The following is a 16,607-nucleotide window of genomic DNA, read 5'->3' on the forward strand; positions in this document are numbered from 1 at the left end:
CCGGCCTATCACCCTCACCTTCACCTCATTCCTCCTATCTATTCCCAGCGCCCCTCCCCCCTACCTTTTTTAATCTCAGCCCATTTGGCACACCAGCCTCATTCCTGAAGAAGGGCTTATGCCTGAAACATCGATTCTCCTGCTCCTCGGATGCTGTATGGCCTGCTGTGTTTTTCCAGCACCACATTTTTCAACTCTGGTCTCCAGTATCTGCAGTCCTCACTTTCTCCTACCCAGAACATTAGCTGAGTTTCTGGATTAATAGTCCAATGATGATACAACTAGGCCATTGTCTCCCCATATAGTAGGATAGAATTCAGCAGAAAACTCTTTAGCTCTGATAATATCAAGTCAACTGTTGTGCTGTTAACTGAGATCAACTAAGTCTTTCCCATGGTCATGAGGAAGAGACACTTTAATTTACTTGCCAAATCTGCAACACTTCAGCATTCACATTCTAATTGAACTAATCTCTCTCTTTCACTTCGGAGTCAGTCTATCTATCTGTCTGTCCCATATTCAGTTATATGATGGAATCGGCCATGAGCAATTAAAACGGGTTATGTTCATCCATTGAATTTGCTGCTGCTTCATTTTTTTTAAAAAAAGAATAGATACACAGAAAATAAGGAAGCCGGGGAGAAAAAATTAATTAGTTCTGCCTTCTAATTAGTTCCATGCTTCCTCTGGGCTTAAAGTATAATAATTGGAATAAAATTAGTGCTGGAGCATGGGAATCGGGAATAGAGTCTAGTTTTGTGTGGGAAATCCTATGGACTGTGTGGAGGGGTGTAGATTGGCATGGAGATTGTGACATGGGAATTGGGTGGGGAAGTACATGAAATGGCATGGATGAGTTGCCCTCTAAATTTTGTTATGCATGACTGATGCATTTGAATGCACATACACACCCCCTACCCCTCTTCCCCTTTTGAGGTGCCCTTCACTTTGATCATTGATCAATGCTTTGGTCACCAGTTTTAATTTCTCACTCTTCGCTCAGTCACTGATTTTGTTTGGTAACTTTATTCAAATAGGACTTTTGCCATAGCAGCAGAGAGTTTGTTATTGATGGTCTTTTTTGACTATCACCAGATGAGTCCTATATTAATATTCTCGTAACCTTGGACAAAATTTGAGAAAAAGGGTCCCTGGGATATTTGTGACAGGAATCGAGCTCCTTGCTACTCAGTCCCTACTGTACTCCCAGGGCTGAGAGCAGCACAGCCAGAGTGAAGTGTCATTGTTTTCTGTATTTTAGTTTCCATTTCCAATGGAATTGTTCAGTAAGACCATAGTGCATCTGTGGTGAAAGACTAATTATGCCAGCATTTCATTGATCTTAAACACTGGGGCAGATATTAACCCATGCTTGGTGGTTAAAAATTTAAAAACCTGAAATACTCCTGCCCACTTTATGCCAGTGGGCTGCGTGACATTTGTGCGTGAAATTCATCTCTGAAGTGGAAACATGTCATTATAACCTTTAACAAAAGCAATTTGCTGAAAAAGCTCGGCAGGTCTGGCACCATCTGTGGAGAGAGCAAGCACTTAATGTTTCAGGTTGAGTGACCCTTCCTCTGAATGTTGGGTTTTATGCAGTTCTGTTTTCAGATCCATATCCTGGGAGCAATCAGAGAGGCTTGATGTTAGGTTGGCAGGAAGTGACGGGTGTTTTTGTAAAAGATACCTCAACAAATCAGTCTAAGCATCTCTCATCACAGAGTAATCATCTGTTTGTCATAAGGCTACCCAATGGTACTTAGCAACAGAAACATCATTGGATATTAAAAAGCAGCCTCACTAATAAGAGAAAAGATAAACAAGCTGCTCATCAATGCGTCATGTGTGACAGGAACTTGATTTTTTTCAATGCTTTTTGCGTAATATAGAGCAATTATTTGGCCCCTTGAATGCTGGAATTCCTTCATAGATCCTGCAACACATGTGTTATCTGTCTGGTACATAATGAAGTACCAATAAAAATTGCAAGGAAATAAATTCTCGTTCTATTTTTCCCTCTCCATTAATCTTGAAAAGAAGCTTGTGCTCTTCTTTAGGATTATTTCAAACTAATTCTCTGAAGCCTCTTGAATCAGCCTGCAGCTGAAAACCTGAGGAGCTATTTTTAAATAGCTCCTAATCTTCTCCTCTTCCTAGATTTATTTTCTCTTTCATCCAATTGCTAACTATTTTGCCAAATGGGTAAGCTAGTTGGATTAGAACCTGGGGAAAGACTAACTGGAGGCCCACTCAGGAGAGCTGCTGCTGTGGATGGCCTGAAGGCATCCTTTCTGTCAGAAACCATGAAAAGATACTCTCTGCTGCACGCTGCATTCTGTATGTGACAGCCTTGGCCACTCTGCTATTGATAGGAATTCTCCAGAAAGTTGGATTTTTGAGACCTTGGCAATTATGTCATTAGTTTCTGTAGACTGGACCAATGGGTTGATTCCAGTTTTAATGGAGTCTGCAAAGATGTCAGCTGTCTTGATTTTTTCGTTAGATTTTACATAGAATTTTCATCACTGAAGCAGAGTATTCAGTGTAATTGCAGTTTATGCTGGACACAAACCTTGGCAGACCCCACAGTGTCTAAATCTCTCAACATACCCTCCTATTATTTTCTCCTCCTGTCGAAATAGCTTTCCTCAATGCATCTAAACTTCCTGATGAAGGGCTTACGCCTGTAATTTTGATTCTCCTGCTCATTGGATACTGCTTGACCCGATGCGCTTTTCTAGCGCCATACTTTTCGACTCTGATCTCCAGCATCTGCGGTCCTCACCTTTTTTCTCTCATCTTGTTCACCCAAGACAGGCTTAATTCTCCTCAGACCCCTTGCACACACTGGATACTGAGGCATCACTCTCTCTGTCACCAGGCCTGACACTACCATTTTCCTTTTTCCAAGGACCTGACACATCACTCTTCTACCATCAGACCTGACACCTCAGCTGCCCCTTGTTTGCTGCCAGAGCCAATTTCGCTCCCTCCTCTATACGCACTTCACCCTGACCCACTGTGTCGCTAACTTGGGCATCTTCCCCATCTTGCACCTAGTTCCTCACTCCTATGACACCTCATTCTTGCACATCCCTCTTTTCACAGGAACTGTCAGAGTCTCTGGCTATGCTGGTAGGTGTTTCAATCACAACATTGCAACTGACTGCCCTGTACTATGAAGGACCTGTTAGTTATAGGCTATGCTCCACATTCTTGAAAGGGCTGTGATTGGAATCTTGTACTAGAACAAGGGAGCCATACCTTAACAAAAATAAATAGGACTGATGGGGCACTCTGACTGGGATTGTCACTCCTGAGAAAATCCAGCCCATTGTTTTGCTGGGTTAGCCTGACTTAGCAGCATGAAGTCTGGGATCGACTCCATGCAAACAACCAACAATAAAGGGACTTTACTCATTTGTCTGAATTATTTTGTTTTCCTCACATGTCTGTCAGAATTACAGGCCATTGTTTGAAACGTGAAATGAGAATACATTGTGATTTGGCATCAAAACCACTGTCTTATGACAGGAGGTTGCTCAGTCCATTATAGATCTCCTATAATGTAAAGTAAATCAGTGTACATTCTTAAATAATCTTATGTTCATTTGCTTTTCACTTCAAAAATGATATAAAATCTGTAGTTGAAGCTAGTTCTGAAAATAGCTTGTCCATATGTTCAAGTCAGATGAGCCTTCAGCAATTGAGCAGAAGTAGCTGAGTGGTGCTATAAAGTTTCAAGGCTTTTCACAAGCTCTTTCTGTTGATTGCTGACCTGCATCTCATGATGAATGACCCTTTTGGGTTTTGAGAATGATCACTGCTAGTGAGTTTTGAGAAGATTTGAAACTCATTTTGAGGTTTTGGTTGTAGGTTTGCTCGCTGAGCTGGAAGGTTCGTTTTCAGATGTTTTGTCACCATACTAGTACTTACCATCACCAGTGAGCCTCTGGTGAAGCGCTGGTGGTATGGCCCACTTTTTATTTGTTTAAATGAATGTGTGTTTATGTGCAAAACCACTGCAAGAACTGTAACAAACCCTACGTTGGACAAACAGGCAGAAAACTAGCCACCAAGATACATGAACATCAACTAGCCACAAAAAGACAGCCCACTCTCTCTAGTATTCCAGATGAGGAAGGACACCAGTTTGACTGGGACAATACATCCATCCTAGGACAAGCCAAATGGAGAGAGAGAGACACATGACCCCTCTCAACAAACACTTTAACTTGGATCCCATTTACCACCCCCTGAGAAAAAGAACAGGAAATGACGTCACCACAACAAATAATGTCACCATAGAAAATGACATCACCAACTCAAGGAAACCTAAACGTATAAAAATCGGGCCATTACCAATAGTTTCACCGGAAGCTTTCTGATATTACCTAGTATGGTGACGAAACGTCTGAAAATGAACCTTCCAGCTCTGAGCAAACTTACACCGAATGATCATTGCCTTTAGCCTGGTCAGTGCATTTAGCCTGATTTAGGGCTTTTTTTTACTTTCCTGGTCAGTGCTGTTCCCTTGGTTCAGGATCAATTTCCAAGCTTGCTCATGGAATTTCGGACAATTTATTGACTTGGTTAAGACGCTGGTTGAGTGTAGGGAGTCAGCATCATGAGTAGTAATCTAATTGACATGATGATAACTAACAATGCTCTGCACTGTACTGTGCTGGGGTCTCAACCATTTACTACTTAGATGGTGAGATAGCAAGTCATGCGCAAACTTGCTGGTTATGAAGTACGGGTGAAATTATAGCCTTAGGAAATATACAGAGGAATTACATGAATGAGCAAATAGATTTCAGAGCAAGGCAATGCTTATTTTGGGCCAAAAATTGATAGAACTGGGGAAAAGTGAGAAATGGTTCTGATCCAATGCAAGACTTGAGCAATCCAAGTTAACAAATCACTGAAATGTCATGAAGGAGGAAAGAAAATAATCAATAGGGCGAATGGAATGCTAGCCTTGTGTTAGAATACTTAGGGGGTAGGAGCACTGCTTCAGGCATGCAAAATCCTGCTTTAGACTACAGGTCAGAAAGCTGGTTGTGATTTTGGGCACTATACTGTTTTAGAAGGGAATGGTAACCTTGCACGGAATGCAGTGTTAACTTATTAGAACATTATCTGGACTCAAAGAATTAAGGTGTGAACAGATTTTATTTTATGCATTCTCTGGAAGTATGAATTAGGTATAGACTAAAGCACGCCCTTTATGCAAAGATTGGTGCAAGTTTGGACCTCTTCTCATCAAATGGCAATTGATGTTGTGACGGTTATTAATTTTAAAACAGATTTGATATTTGTTAACCAAATGTGTTGAAGGGTCAAGACGAGATAATTAAATTGTAGATCAATCATAATTTAATTGAAAGGTGAAGCAGGCGAAAAGGACTAAATGGTCCCCTTCAGTTCCCATTCTCTCACCCCTGTTTTCCTACTCTGACCACCTGCGAATGGGAAGAGTTCAGCAAAGTAAACAAATAGACCTATCTTAGCAATTTGACATTCCAACTGCTCTCCACACACTGAGCACTGTTATTAACGAGGCAGTCATAAAACCCATACAGTGCCAAGTCTCTGCACAATAGGATTGGTTGAATCCTGAAATGCATGTCATGAGAGTCTAAGGAATGGCTAATATTTGGGTATTGAATCTAACAGTGCTAATTTGCACACTGCCAACTCCAAGTAACTGGAAATAAGATAATGACTGGGTAATTTGTTTTGCCAACAATGTTGGTAATGTGTTTCGTATTGACCAGGACAATAGAATGAATTAGGAATGTAAGAAATGGGAGTGGGAATTGACCATTTGATCCTTTTTAATCCTGCTCCACAATTCAAAGATGATCGTGGGTGATCTCATTGTGGCTTTAATTCCACTTTCCTGCTTATTTCCCATAACCTTTTCAGTCCAAAATCAAACATCTGTCCAACTTAGATTTGAATACATTCAATATCCCAGTTTCGACTGCTCTCTGGGGTAGTGAAATCCAAATATTAACAACCTTTTGAGAAGACATTTCTCTTCACTTTTACCTTAGTTGGGGAAGCCTCAACTTGAAACTACTTTGAAATTTTCCTATGAAGGAAACTTCCTTCAGCCTCTACTGTCACACCATCTCAAAATCTTATTTCATAGAAAAATAGAAAATTGGTGAAGGAATATGCTATTCTCTCTTTGAGCCCGCTCCACCATTCAATGATAGAGTGGCTGATCATCCAACTTCGTACCCTGTTCCTTCGTACCCTGTTTTCTTCCCATATCTTTTTGATGACTTTCGTTGGAAGAACTATATCTAACACCTTTAAAACAATTCAATTGTTTTGGCCTCAACCATTTCCTGTAGCAGAGCATTCCACATGCTCACCACTGTCAGGGTGAAGAAATGTCTCTTCCTCTTTCCAAATGGCCTACCATGTATCCTTAAAATGTGATGCCTGCTTCTGGACACTTGGTAATCCGGAACATCCTTTCTGCACTTACCTTGTCTAGTCCTGATACAATTTTACAGATCAATAGTATCACTTTGTGTTTGGAATGAGCATAAAAGCCCAAAATGGCAATCCTTTAATCCTCCGAATTAGCCTAGTGAACATTTTCTGAACTTTCTCCAGTCCAAATAGATATCTCTGCTTAATTAAGAAAATAGAAACTGCACATGATGCAGACCTATCCATAACCTGAATAGTTGTAGCAAGACTTCTCTATTTTTCACTTCCCCCATTCCATTTGCCTTTCTAATGACTTGTATCCGCTTGCTAACGTTTTTGTGATTCATATAGAAGGATCCCTCTGTGTCAGAGTGACACTTTTTTTATACTTTCACAATTATAATGTTGCTTTTTGTAAGAGTGGTATGGGCTAATTTGCAACCCTCACCTGAAGGGGACAAGGGTTTTGTTTATCTTTCCTTCCCAATATACAGCTTTTAGTCACTACAGACGTGGAGAGTCGGACTTATTTTGTGCCTCTGCTTCTGCAGTGGATCTTAAACCCACATTGTCTAGCCCAGTGGTCAGCACTGACCTCACGCTGATTTTTCAAACCTTAGCCTCCGTTATAATGTAACCAATTAGCTCGGCAAAGTCACTCAGACGCGTATGAAAATGACCATATATGGTCGTCATAAGTGATATTTCTTGTGGGATAAATATTAGAGAGCACACCAGGGAGTATACATCTCCCATTCTTCAAAAAGTACCATGGGATCTTTTAAAAGGGCCTTGGTTTAGTACCTCCTCCTGAAAGATGGCACTTCTGACAATGCAACATTCCTCGGTACTGCAGTTGGTATGTCAGTGTAGATGAACAGCTAGTCAGATATTTCTCAAACACGACACTTAATAACAGACCACACCGTGTGAATAATTTTTATGTAAAGGAGCCCATACCTCTGCAGCTCCCACATGAACTTCCAATAGGAACAGCTTTTTACTGTCACAGCATTAATCTTTAGTGAGGAAAGAGGGACTCTGAATGATGAAGAAACACACACTGACAAAGCAGGAACTAGCCATACATGCCTTTAAGGTAATATGTGCAATGTGGAGTTGTTGGTTTTGTGTTAAGGTATAGACTGGTAATTCAGAATTGACATCAGTTTTGACCATTTTGTGTTACTACACAGAATTCCATTTATACTGGCCTAACATTTTGAATCGGTTTTGGCATCCTCAGTTTGAAAGGAACCTCTTGCTGGCAATGCTGCTGATCTGTATTGACTTTCCAACCTGCGTTCTAATTCACACCCAAATCCTGTTCACCCATCATTCTCACAAGCTCATTAATCAAAATTAGCTCTCAGTCCAATAATGCCTTGATTTTGAAAATTTCAAACTTCTCTGATAGCCTTGCTCCTTCCTATTTCTATAATCTCCTCCAACCTTACAATTCTCCAATATCTCTTGTTTCTCTGATTCTGCCCTCCTTTTACATTCCCAATTTTAATCACATTTGGCTGTCGTGCCTTTAGCTGACTGGCCTAAACTCTTGAATTCACCTCCTTCAACCTTCAGGTTTCTCTACCTCTTTCCCTCTTAAGATGCCTCTTCAGTCCAACATCTTTGAAAAAGCTTTTACTTAACTGTCTGAAGGCCTCTGTGATTTAGTGATTTGATTGACGTGCCTCGGAGCATTATACTGGGTTAATGATGCTTGGATAGATGGTCTTTCAGTTGTTGGAAAAGTGAGTTTGTTCTTATTGTGTGCAACTTTGCGAATTGTTTTGATCTTTGGAGCATTAGGTTTGTAATTTTGTAGATTTTCCTGCAAGAATTGTTCATGACAATTGGCAACTGGCTAATGAACTGCTTGCACATCTAATGTATGGAAAGGCAGGATGGATATATAAAGTGTATGCTGACTACTTGGACAGGAAAATTAAGGACAATGGGGAAAGGTCAGGGAATGAAACTAATTGGATGAATCATTCAATGAGCTATAGGAAGGATATTACTATACTGGAGGGGGTTTACCAGGAATCTAAAAATAGGCTGGGATGTAAGAAGTTGAGGAGTGACCTTCGAGGTTTATAAAACTGAGGGGTACAGATAAGGTGTTTTCCCTAATATGGGAGAGCTCAAAATATTCTTGAGGTGAGAGGAGAAAGATTTTAAAAGGACATGAGGGGCAAGTTTTTCCACACGCACTGTGGTTTTGTGTGGGGAATGAACTGCAAAGGAATTGGTGGATGCAGGTACAGTTCCAACTTTGTATAGACATTTTTAATAAATACATAAACAGGGAAGGTTTGGAGGCATATGGGCCAAACACAGGCAAGTGGGATGAATTTGAATGGACATGGTTGGAGTAGAATCAGTTTCCATGCTGTATGACTCTGACTCTACGTAGTGCAGACATGATGGGCTGAATGGCCTTCACTAATGTTCCATATTTCAATGTTCGGTTAATGTGTGTTTTAGATTAAAAATAAATATGCTTTGTGTTTGAATTGTTGACATCTCCCCTGTGACAAGAGTTATGTTTTTTTTTACTGAGAGAACCTGGAGAATTTTCCTACTTGCTCAGACAGCAGAGAGACTTTAAGCCTGTCTGGCACTGAATTACAACCTCTCTATATAGTGTGTACAAAATTTACCTAGTTCCGTATGAACAGTTGACCCCTTACTGTCCAATCTCCTTCTCTTCTCAGTCTCATGTGACCCTGGAGACCAATAATGCTGCGACAACAAGCGGAAATGATGCCTGCACTATCCAGGCAGAGATGCTGCAGCTCGACCTGATTGATGCTGTTGATATCGAGGAAGAGGACAACGGTCCTCTGAAAGAATCGAAGCCTGTCAGCATGGCATCTTACAAACCCAAGCGGCCCACGACCTTGAATCTTTTCCCACAAGTTCCTCGTACTCCGGTAAGAAGGATGAATGATGATGATCCTCTGCTGGTGTGTGTACAATAGCTCACCGATTTTAAAATGACCTCGGCAGCTGATCCCCCTTTAATCTGGTTTCTTGGATGGTACATCATGTGCAGAAAAGAACGTTTTTTTTCCTTTCTTGCAGCCCAGTTGAATGGCAATAATGATGGGTCTTTAACTTTGCCAGGTTTATAGTTGGTCATGGAATTCAAATATCCCTGTGCTTTCACGCTCACTATTGCTTTCCCTGATTAGATAATCCAAAAAAACAGACTGCAGAAGATTGCAAGGATTGCCTTCAGCAGTGAGTGTCTAATTAGATTACTGTAGCAGTAGACAGTTGCATAAGTGACACACAGACTTAACTACTGGGTTAAAAAATATATTATGCCAATTTTATAATCTGTACGTGGAAGGAATCCAATCATATATTGATGATCGAAGCTGCAGACAGTGCTTAAAATTGTGGAAGTTAAACCACATGACATTATAAATCAATTTATAATCAAATTGAATGGTCTGCATAGTTTTTGCAGAAAATCACTTGCAAATCTGTTTTGCTAGTAGGTGAATGACTCATAACTCTGTAAGCCATAAAGTAAAAACAGAAGGGTTGTACCTGATATATAAAACCTTTTGCAACCTCAGAATAAAAAAGTACTTGGCAACCAACAAAATACCATTTTGAACCAGTCGTTGCCCTGTAGAAATGCAGCAACCGGTTTGGACCCAGCAAGCTTCCACATATAGTGGGTGGCATGGTGGCACAGTGGTTAGCACTGCTGCCTCACAGTGCCTGGAGACCTGGGTTCAATTCCCGACTCAGGCGACTGACTGTGTGGAGTTTGCACGTTCTTCCCATGTCTGCGTGGGTTTCCTCCGGGTGCTCCTGTTTCCTCCCACGGTCCAAAGATGTGCAGGTCAGGTGAATTGGCCAGGATAAATTGCCTGTAGTGATCGGTAAAGGGGTAAATGTAGGGGTATGAGTGGGTTGCGCTTCGGCGGGTCGGTGTGGACTTGTTGGGCCGAAGGGCCTGTTTCCACACTGTAAGTTAAGTAATCTAATCTAATATAGGAATGTAATAAAAACCGATTGAGGATTGAATATAGGCCTGGGTGCTAGGGGGAACATTATTCTTGCTTTACCAGCCACTGGAATCTTTTCTATGTACCTGAAGTGATGAATCTGTTAAATGATTCACCTGAAAGGTGATGATTCTGACACAGTGGCAGTATTGCAAGTGGGAGTGTTGGTCCAGATATTTGGCCTGAAATCTCTGGAGTGGGAACTGACCATAACACTTTCTGACTGAGGTAGATATGTGTCAGTCTCCCCTGCACATATACAAATGTTATTATTTCAGTAAGTAAATAAATAGATTTCAATAAATACATCATTCTCACTGCTGTCACTCTGCTACTCTGGTATTGACCTGGTGAGCAGGTTTGCCGTCCACACGCACATTGGCAGATTTCAGAAGGACTTATTGCTTTTACTAACCTATTAGTATACTAGCAAACCTACCATAGTAATTTTTTATTCACTAGGGAGGTGGCATCACTGGCTAAGTCAGTATTTATTGCCCATCCCTAATTGCTCAGAAGCAGTTTAGAGAACCACCTTTCTGTGGGCCTGAAGTCACATATAGGCCAGATCAGGTAACGCTGACGGATTTGCTTCGTAGAGAGCATTAGTGAACAAATGATATTTTTTTTCTCTAAGATTTGACAAAGGTGTCTAATGTTGACCATGAAACCAAATTCCAGATTCTTTATTGAATTCAATTCTGCCATCTGCTGCGGCAGAATTTGAAACTGCCCCCCACCACTTGCCAACATTAGCCGAGTTTCTGGATTAATAGCCTAATGATAATACCACGTGGCCATCACCTTCCATTTACGGTAAACTGACAATCAAACATCTTTGGCACCTCCTCCACGTGAATCTTCTCACAGGGTGAGATGAAGTGAAGTGATCTATCAGTATGGCTTACTATTCCTTCCTCCTGCAAATGTTTATTTAGCTTAAATATGTTATTTGCTTGACCAAAACTTGTTGCTGTGAATTTGAGATTCTTACCAGCTTACCCTGCATTAAGTATGAAATAAGATTTCTGGAGAGGTTGATTTTTTTTAAATTAAAAAAAAATCTAGACTATGACCATGACCCCTGGTTCTGGACTCCCTGGTTGTCAGGATCATCCTTCCTGCATTTAACCTGTCTGCTCCTGTTAGAATTTTAAAGGTTTCTAGGAGATCCCAGCCATACCCACACCCCAATCCCAGGCCCACCCAACCTCCTTTGTGTAAATGCGAGTGAATATATTCCAAACTGATTCTCTCAACTAACACCAATCCTACTATCCCGGGAATCATTCTGGTAAACCTTCGTTGTACTCCTGCCATAGCCAGAACATCTATCCTCCAATAAGGAGATCCAAACTGTGCAAAGCACAACAGGTGTGGTCTCACCCAAGGCCCTGTATACTTGCAGCAAGACATCCCTGTCCTTGTACTCCAATCCTCTCACTTCGAATGACAACAAAACATTTACTCACTCCATCACCCTCTAAACCTATATACTTTCAGTGACAACAAGGTCACGTTGCACTTCCCCTTTTATAACCTATCACCATTCAGGTGATGATCTGCTTTCCTGTTTTTGTTACCAAAACGAATAAACTCATTTTATTCACATGATATTTCATCTGCTATTCATTTTCCCATTCACTCAACTTCTCCAAACCACATTGGGATATCTCTGCAGCGTCCTCAAGTCCCTTTTCTGTGTGGCTTTGGATTTATTAGGGACAATTTTATGTTTATGGTTCCTAGCTTTGGTCTCTTCCTGTTCCCCACAAGTGGGGAGCAACTTCTCTGCTTCCACTCTACTGAACTGCTTCATATTTCTAAAGACTTGTACGGGATTGTCCCTGGGATTTCTCTCCCAAAGAAGTGAGCTTCAGACTGCTCAATAATTCCTGAGAGTTGGAACCTCTTAAATTCTGGCATGTGTCAAAAATTCCCATTGGTCCTGTTTTCTTGGAGATATTTACTAGTTTCCTTTTAAAATGACAAAAACAATTTTGGATTAACCATCTGATTCAGTATGTGGATGTACCTACTAGAGAAGGTGCAGAACTTGACCTGCTCTTGGGAAATAAGGCGGGGCAGGTGACCGAGGTGACTGTGGGGGAGCACGTTAGGGCTAAATTGGAGAAATGCCAATTTTGACGGTATTAGGCAAGAACTCTTTCGAAAGCTGATTGGTTCTCAGGTAAAGGGATGGCTGGATAATGGGAAGCTTTCAGAAGTGAGATAACGAAAATCCAGAGAGAGTATATTCCTGTTAGCGTGAAAGGAAAGGCTGGTAGGTATAGGGAATGCTGGATGACTAAAGAAATTGAGGGCTTGGTTCAGAAAAAGAATGAAGCATATCTAAGGTATAGACAGGGTAGATCGAGTGAATCCTCAGACCAGTACAAAGGGAGTAGGAGTATACTTAAGAGGGAAATCAGAAGGGCAAAAAGGGGGCATGAGAGAACTTTGGCAAATAGAATTGAGGAGAATCCAAAGAGTTTTTACAAATACATTAAGGACAAAAGGGTAACTAGGGAGAGAATAGGACTCAAAGATCAGCAAGGTGGCCTTTGTGTGGAGCCGCTGAAAATGAGGGAGATACTAAATGAGTATTTTGCATCAGTATTTACTGCGGAAAAGGATATAGAAGATATAGAATGTAGGGAAACAGATGGTGACACCTTGAAAAATATCCATATTACAGGGAAGGAAGTGCTGGATGACTCGAAATGGGTAAAGGTGGATAAATCCCCAGGACCTGATCAGGTGTACCCTAGAACTCTGGATAGCTAGGGAAGTGATTGCTAGGCCTCTTGCTGGGATATTTGTATCATGATAGTCACAGGAGTGGTGCCAGAAGACTGGAGGTGGCTAACATGGTGTCACTGTTTAAAATGGGTGGTAAGGACAAGCCGGGGAACTGTAGACCAGCGAGACTGATGTCAGTGGTGGGCAAGTTGTTGGAGGGAATCCTGAGGGACAGGATATAAATGTATTTGGAAAGGCAAGGACTGATTAGGGATGGTCAACGTGGCTTTGTGTGTGGGAAATCATGTCTACAAACTTCATTGAATTTTTGAGCAAGTAACAAAGAGGATTGATGAGGGCAGTAGATGTGATCTTTATGGACTTCAGTAAGGCATTCGACAAGGTTCCCCATGGGAGACATGTTAGAAAGGTTAGATCTTACTGAATACAGGGAGCACTAGCCATTTGTAAACAAAGGGTGGTGGTGGAGGGTTGTTTTTCAGACTGGAGACCTGTGACCGGTGGAGTGCCACAAGGATCGGTGCTGGGTCCTCTACTTTGTGTCATTTTATATAAATGATTTGGGTGTGAGCATAAGAACAACAATTAGTAAATTTGCAGATGACACCAAAATTGGAGCTGTAGTGGACAGCGAAGAGGATTACCTCAGATTACAACAGGATCTTGACCAGATGGGTCAATGGGCTGAGAAGTGGCAGATGGAGTTTAATTCAGATAAACGAGAGGTGCTGCATTTTGAGAAAGCAAATCTTTGCAGGACTTATACACTTAATGGTAAGGTCCTAGGGAGTGTTGCTGAACAAAGAGACCTTGGAATGCAGGTTCATAGCTCCTTGAAAGTAGAGTCGCAGGTAGATAGGATAGTGAAGAAGGTGTTTGGTATGCTTTCCTTTATTGGTCAGAGTATTGAGTACAGGAGTTAGGAGGCCAGGTTGCGGCTGTACAGGATATTGGTTAGGCCACTGTTCGAATATTGCGTGCAGTTCTGGTCTCTTCCTATCGGAAAGATGTTGTGAAACTTTGAAGGGGTTCAGAAAAGATTTACAAGAATGTTGCCAGGGTTGGAGGATTTGCGCTATAGGGAGAGGCTGAACAGGCTGGGGCTGTTTTCCATGGAGTGTTAGAGGCTGAGGTTTATAGCCTTCTAGAGGTTTACAAAATTGAGGGGCATAGATAGGGTAAATAGGCAAAGTCTTTTCCCTGTGGTCAGCGAGTCCAGAACTAGAGGGCATAGGTTTAGGGTGAGAGGGGAAAGATGTAAACGAGACCTAAGAGGCAATTTTTTTCAGAGGGTGGTACGTATATGGAATGAGCTGCCAGAGGAAGTAGTAGAGGCTGGTACAATTGCAACATTTAGGAGGCATCTGGATGGGTATATGAATAGGAAGGGTTTGGATGGATATGGACCGGGTGCTGGCAGGTGGGACTAGATTGGGTTGGGATATCTAGTCGGCATGGATGGGTTGGACCAAAGGGTCTGTTTCCATGTTGTACATCTCTATGACTCTGACTCTATGAAATTAGGTGCTTGTGAATATCCGTTAGTATTATTTCAAGGCTGCACTTCCAGCACATCAATATTGAACCACTTTACATCCAGGCTTACTCCCCTTCAAGTTATATATATTCTTAAGTTAGTCCCTCAGTTGAGTAGGCCCTAATCTCAAGGTAACATAGCGTTAAACAATCTGCAAACTTGTTTAACTCTGTGCACAGTTGAGATCTGCAAAAAAGTAGATATCACAAGACTTGTGGAGCTCCCTGCAATTTTTCAATTATTTGTTTATCACTCCTTGCCAAATTAGCTATTTGATTTCATAAGGTCCAATCATTATGGAGGGCATGCATTTTAATGAAATTATCATTTAGTTTAAATTTCTTCAACTCTTTATTTGAATATGTAATGCTATAGACATTTGAAGTAATGGTTAAAGGAATAAAACACAACCATAGTGTCTTGCATGGTTTATTGACACTCCAAAGCACTACTTGGTCACTGAAGAACTACTTGAAATTTGGTCACTGTTACTACGTAGGGAATACGTAGCCTCTTTTATTATCACTATCACCCCATAGTGAATATTTTAGAATATCAAATAAAATTACCAAAGATCACATTAGAAGGGAACTAGTAAATCTAAATAAATTAGGGTTATGAAATGAATACACCCAAGCAGAAATTAAGTATTACAGATGTGTCTCCAAAGACTACAAGGAAATTGGAGTCAAAGATGCAAAGTACCAGGCTAATGTTGTTAAAGAGCAAGACCATCCTAGGTTTTTGTTTTTGTCCCCTCTCATTCCCAGGTGCTTGAAATAATCACTTTCAACTTGGAAAATGAACTCTTTTGCTTAATTCAGAATTGCCATACTGAATACTGGGAGGCTACTAAAACTGGTGTCATATTAGACCAAAATGGACACGCTAGTGCAACTGTGAATGTGGCCTCATTGAAACACTTATCTCACATACATTGGTTACCTGGTTAATTAGATCCTCACTCTTTACAGAATGCATATTATTAGTGCTTTTGGGATATAGTGGCAGCTCTGTTACAGATAGTGGCCACATGTTGGAAAAGGCAATGCAAAATGCCAAGACTACAATTTGAAGCAATGACTTTCCTTCTAATCGCTTACGGCCATTCGCCAAGGGCCAGATGTTGACAGTCTGATGTGAAGTGGCAAGCATTGCTGGGTAGCTAGTCACTGCAGAAATCTTTAGGCTTTGCTGAACTGGGACTGAACAAATTATTTCAAGCCAGTTTAATTTCGATTGACTGGAAAAATGATTGGAAGGGACATTTATAATAAACAACATTGCTGCCTACGAATTTGCAATTTCAAGGCCAAACCGTACTTCAAACAGGATGGCTATATCTGATATAAGATTCCAAGTGAGGAAAGATTTAAAACAAAAGTCTGCATTTAGTAACCTAGCCATTTAGTTGATTAGAAGCACTGTAATGACCACCATTCCCTTCTGTCTAAATGGAGCATTTACTTCTCATTTGATGTCACAGGCATATGATGCTTTAGTATGCATTGTTCAGAGCTTATGCTCCTGGAGCAAGAGGAGGATTTGGCAAAGATCATCTCTCATCCCTAACAAGATCTGACTCTGATAGCAAGTACTCTATTTGATTGGAGCTCAGCAACAGAATTTTAAAGTATTAAGACAGCAATTGTTGCAGAAGAGAATTCTGAATGCATGTTGCAATTCAGTTTTAGCCAAGAAGCCTATTGTGTTGGAGTGAATAGTTGAAGATTGTAAAAGTGTTTGTTTGGCTAGACAGCCAGGAACTTGTACAGTGTTTTAAACATCGTTTTTTAAAAAAGGTCCAAAATGCATTTCAC

General features: G+C 40.9%; 1 protein-coding gene across 1 annotated transcript in view; it reads left to right on the top strand.

Moving 5' to 3' along the window:
* mapk8ip1b (mitogen-activated protein kinase 8 interacting protein 1b) overlaps positions 1 to 16,607 on the top strand; it is a 150,780-nt gene that overhangs the window by 98,173 nt on the left and 36,000 nt on the right. The window contains exon 3 of the mRNA XM_060838555.1: positions 9,177 to 9,395. Coding sequence (XP_060694538.1) covers positions 9,177 to 9,395 — 219 coding nt within the window. The remainder of the gene's footprint in view (positions 1 to 9,176; positions 9,396 to 16,607) is intronic.

This window comes from Hemiscyllium ocellatum, chromosome 18 (assembly GCF_020745735.1).
Source record: "Hemiscyllium ocellatum isolate sHemOce1 chromosome 18, sHemOce1.pat.X.cur, whole genome shotgun sequence".
NCBI lineage: Eukaryota > Metazoa > Chordata > Chondrichthyes > Orectolobiformes > Hemiscylliidae > Hemiscyllium > Hemiscyllium ocellatum.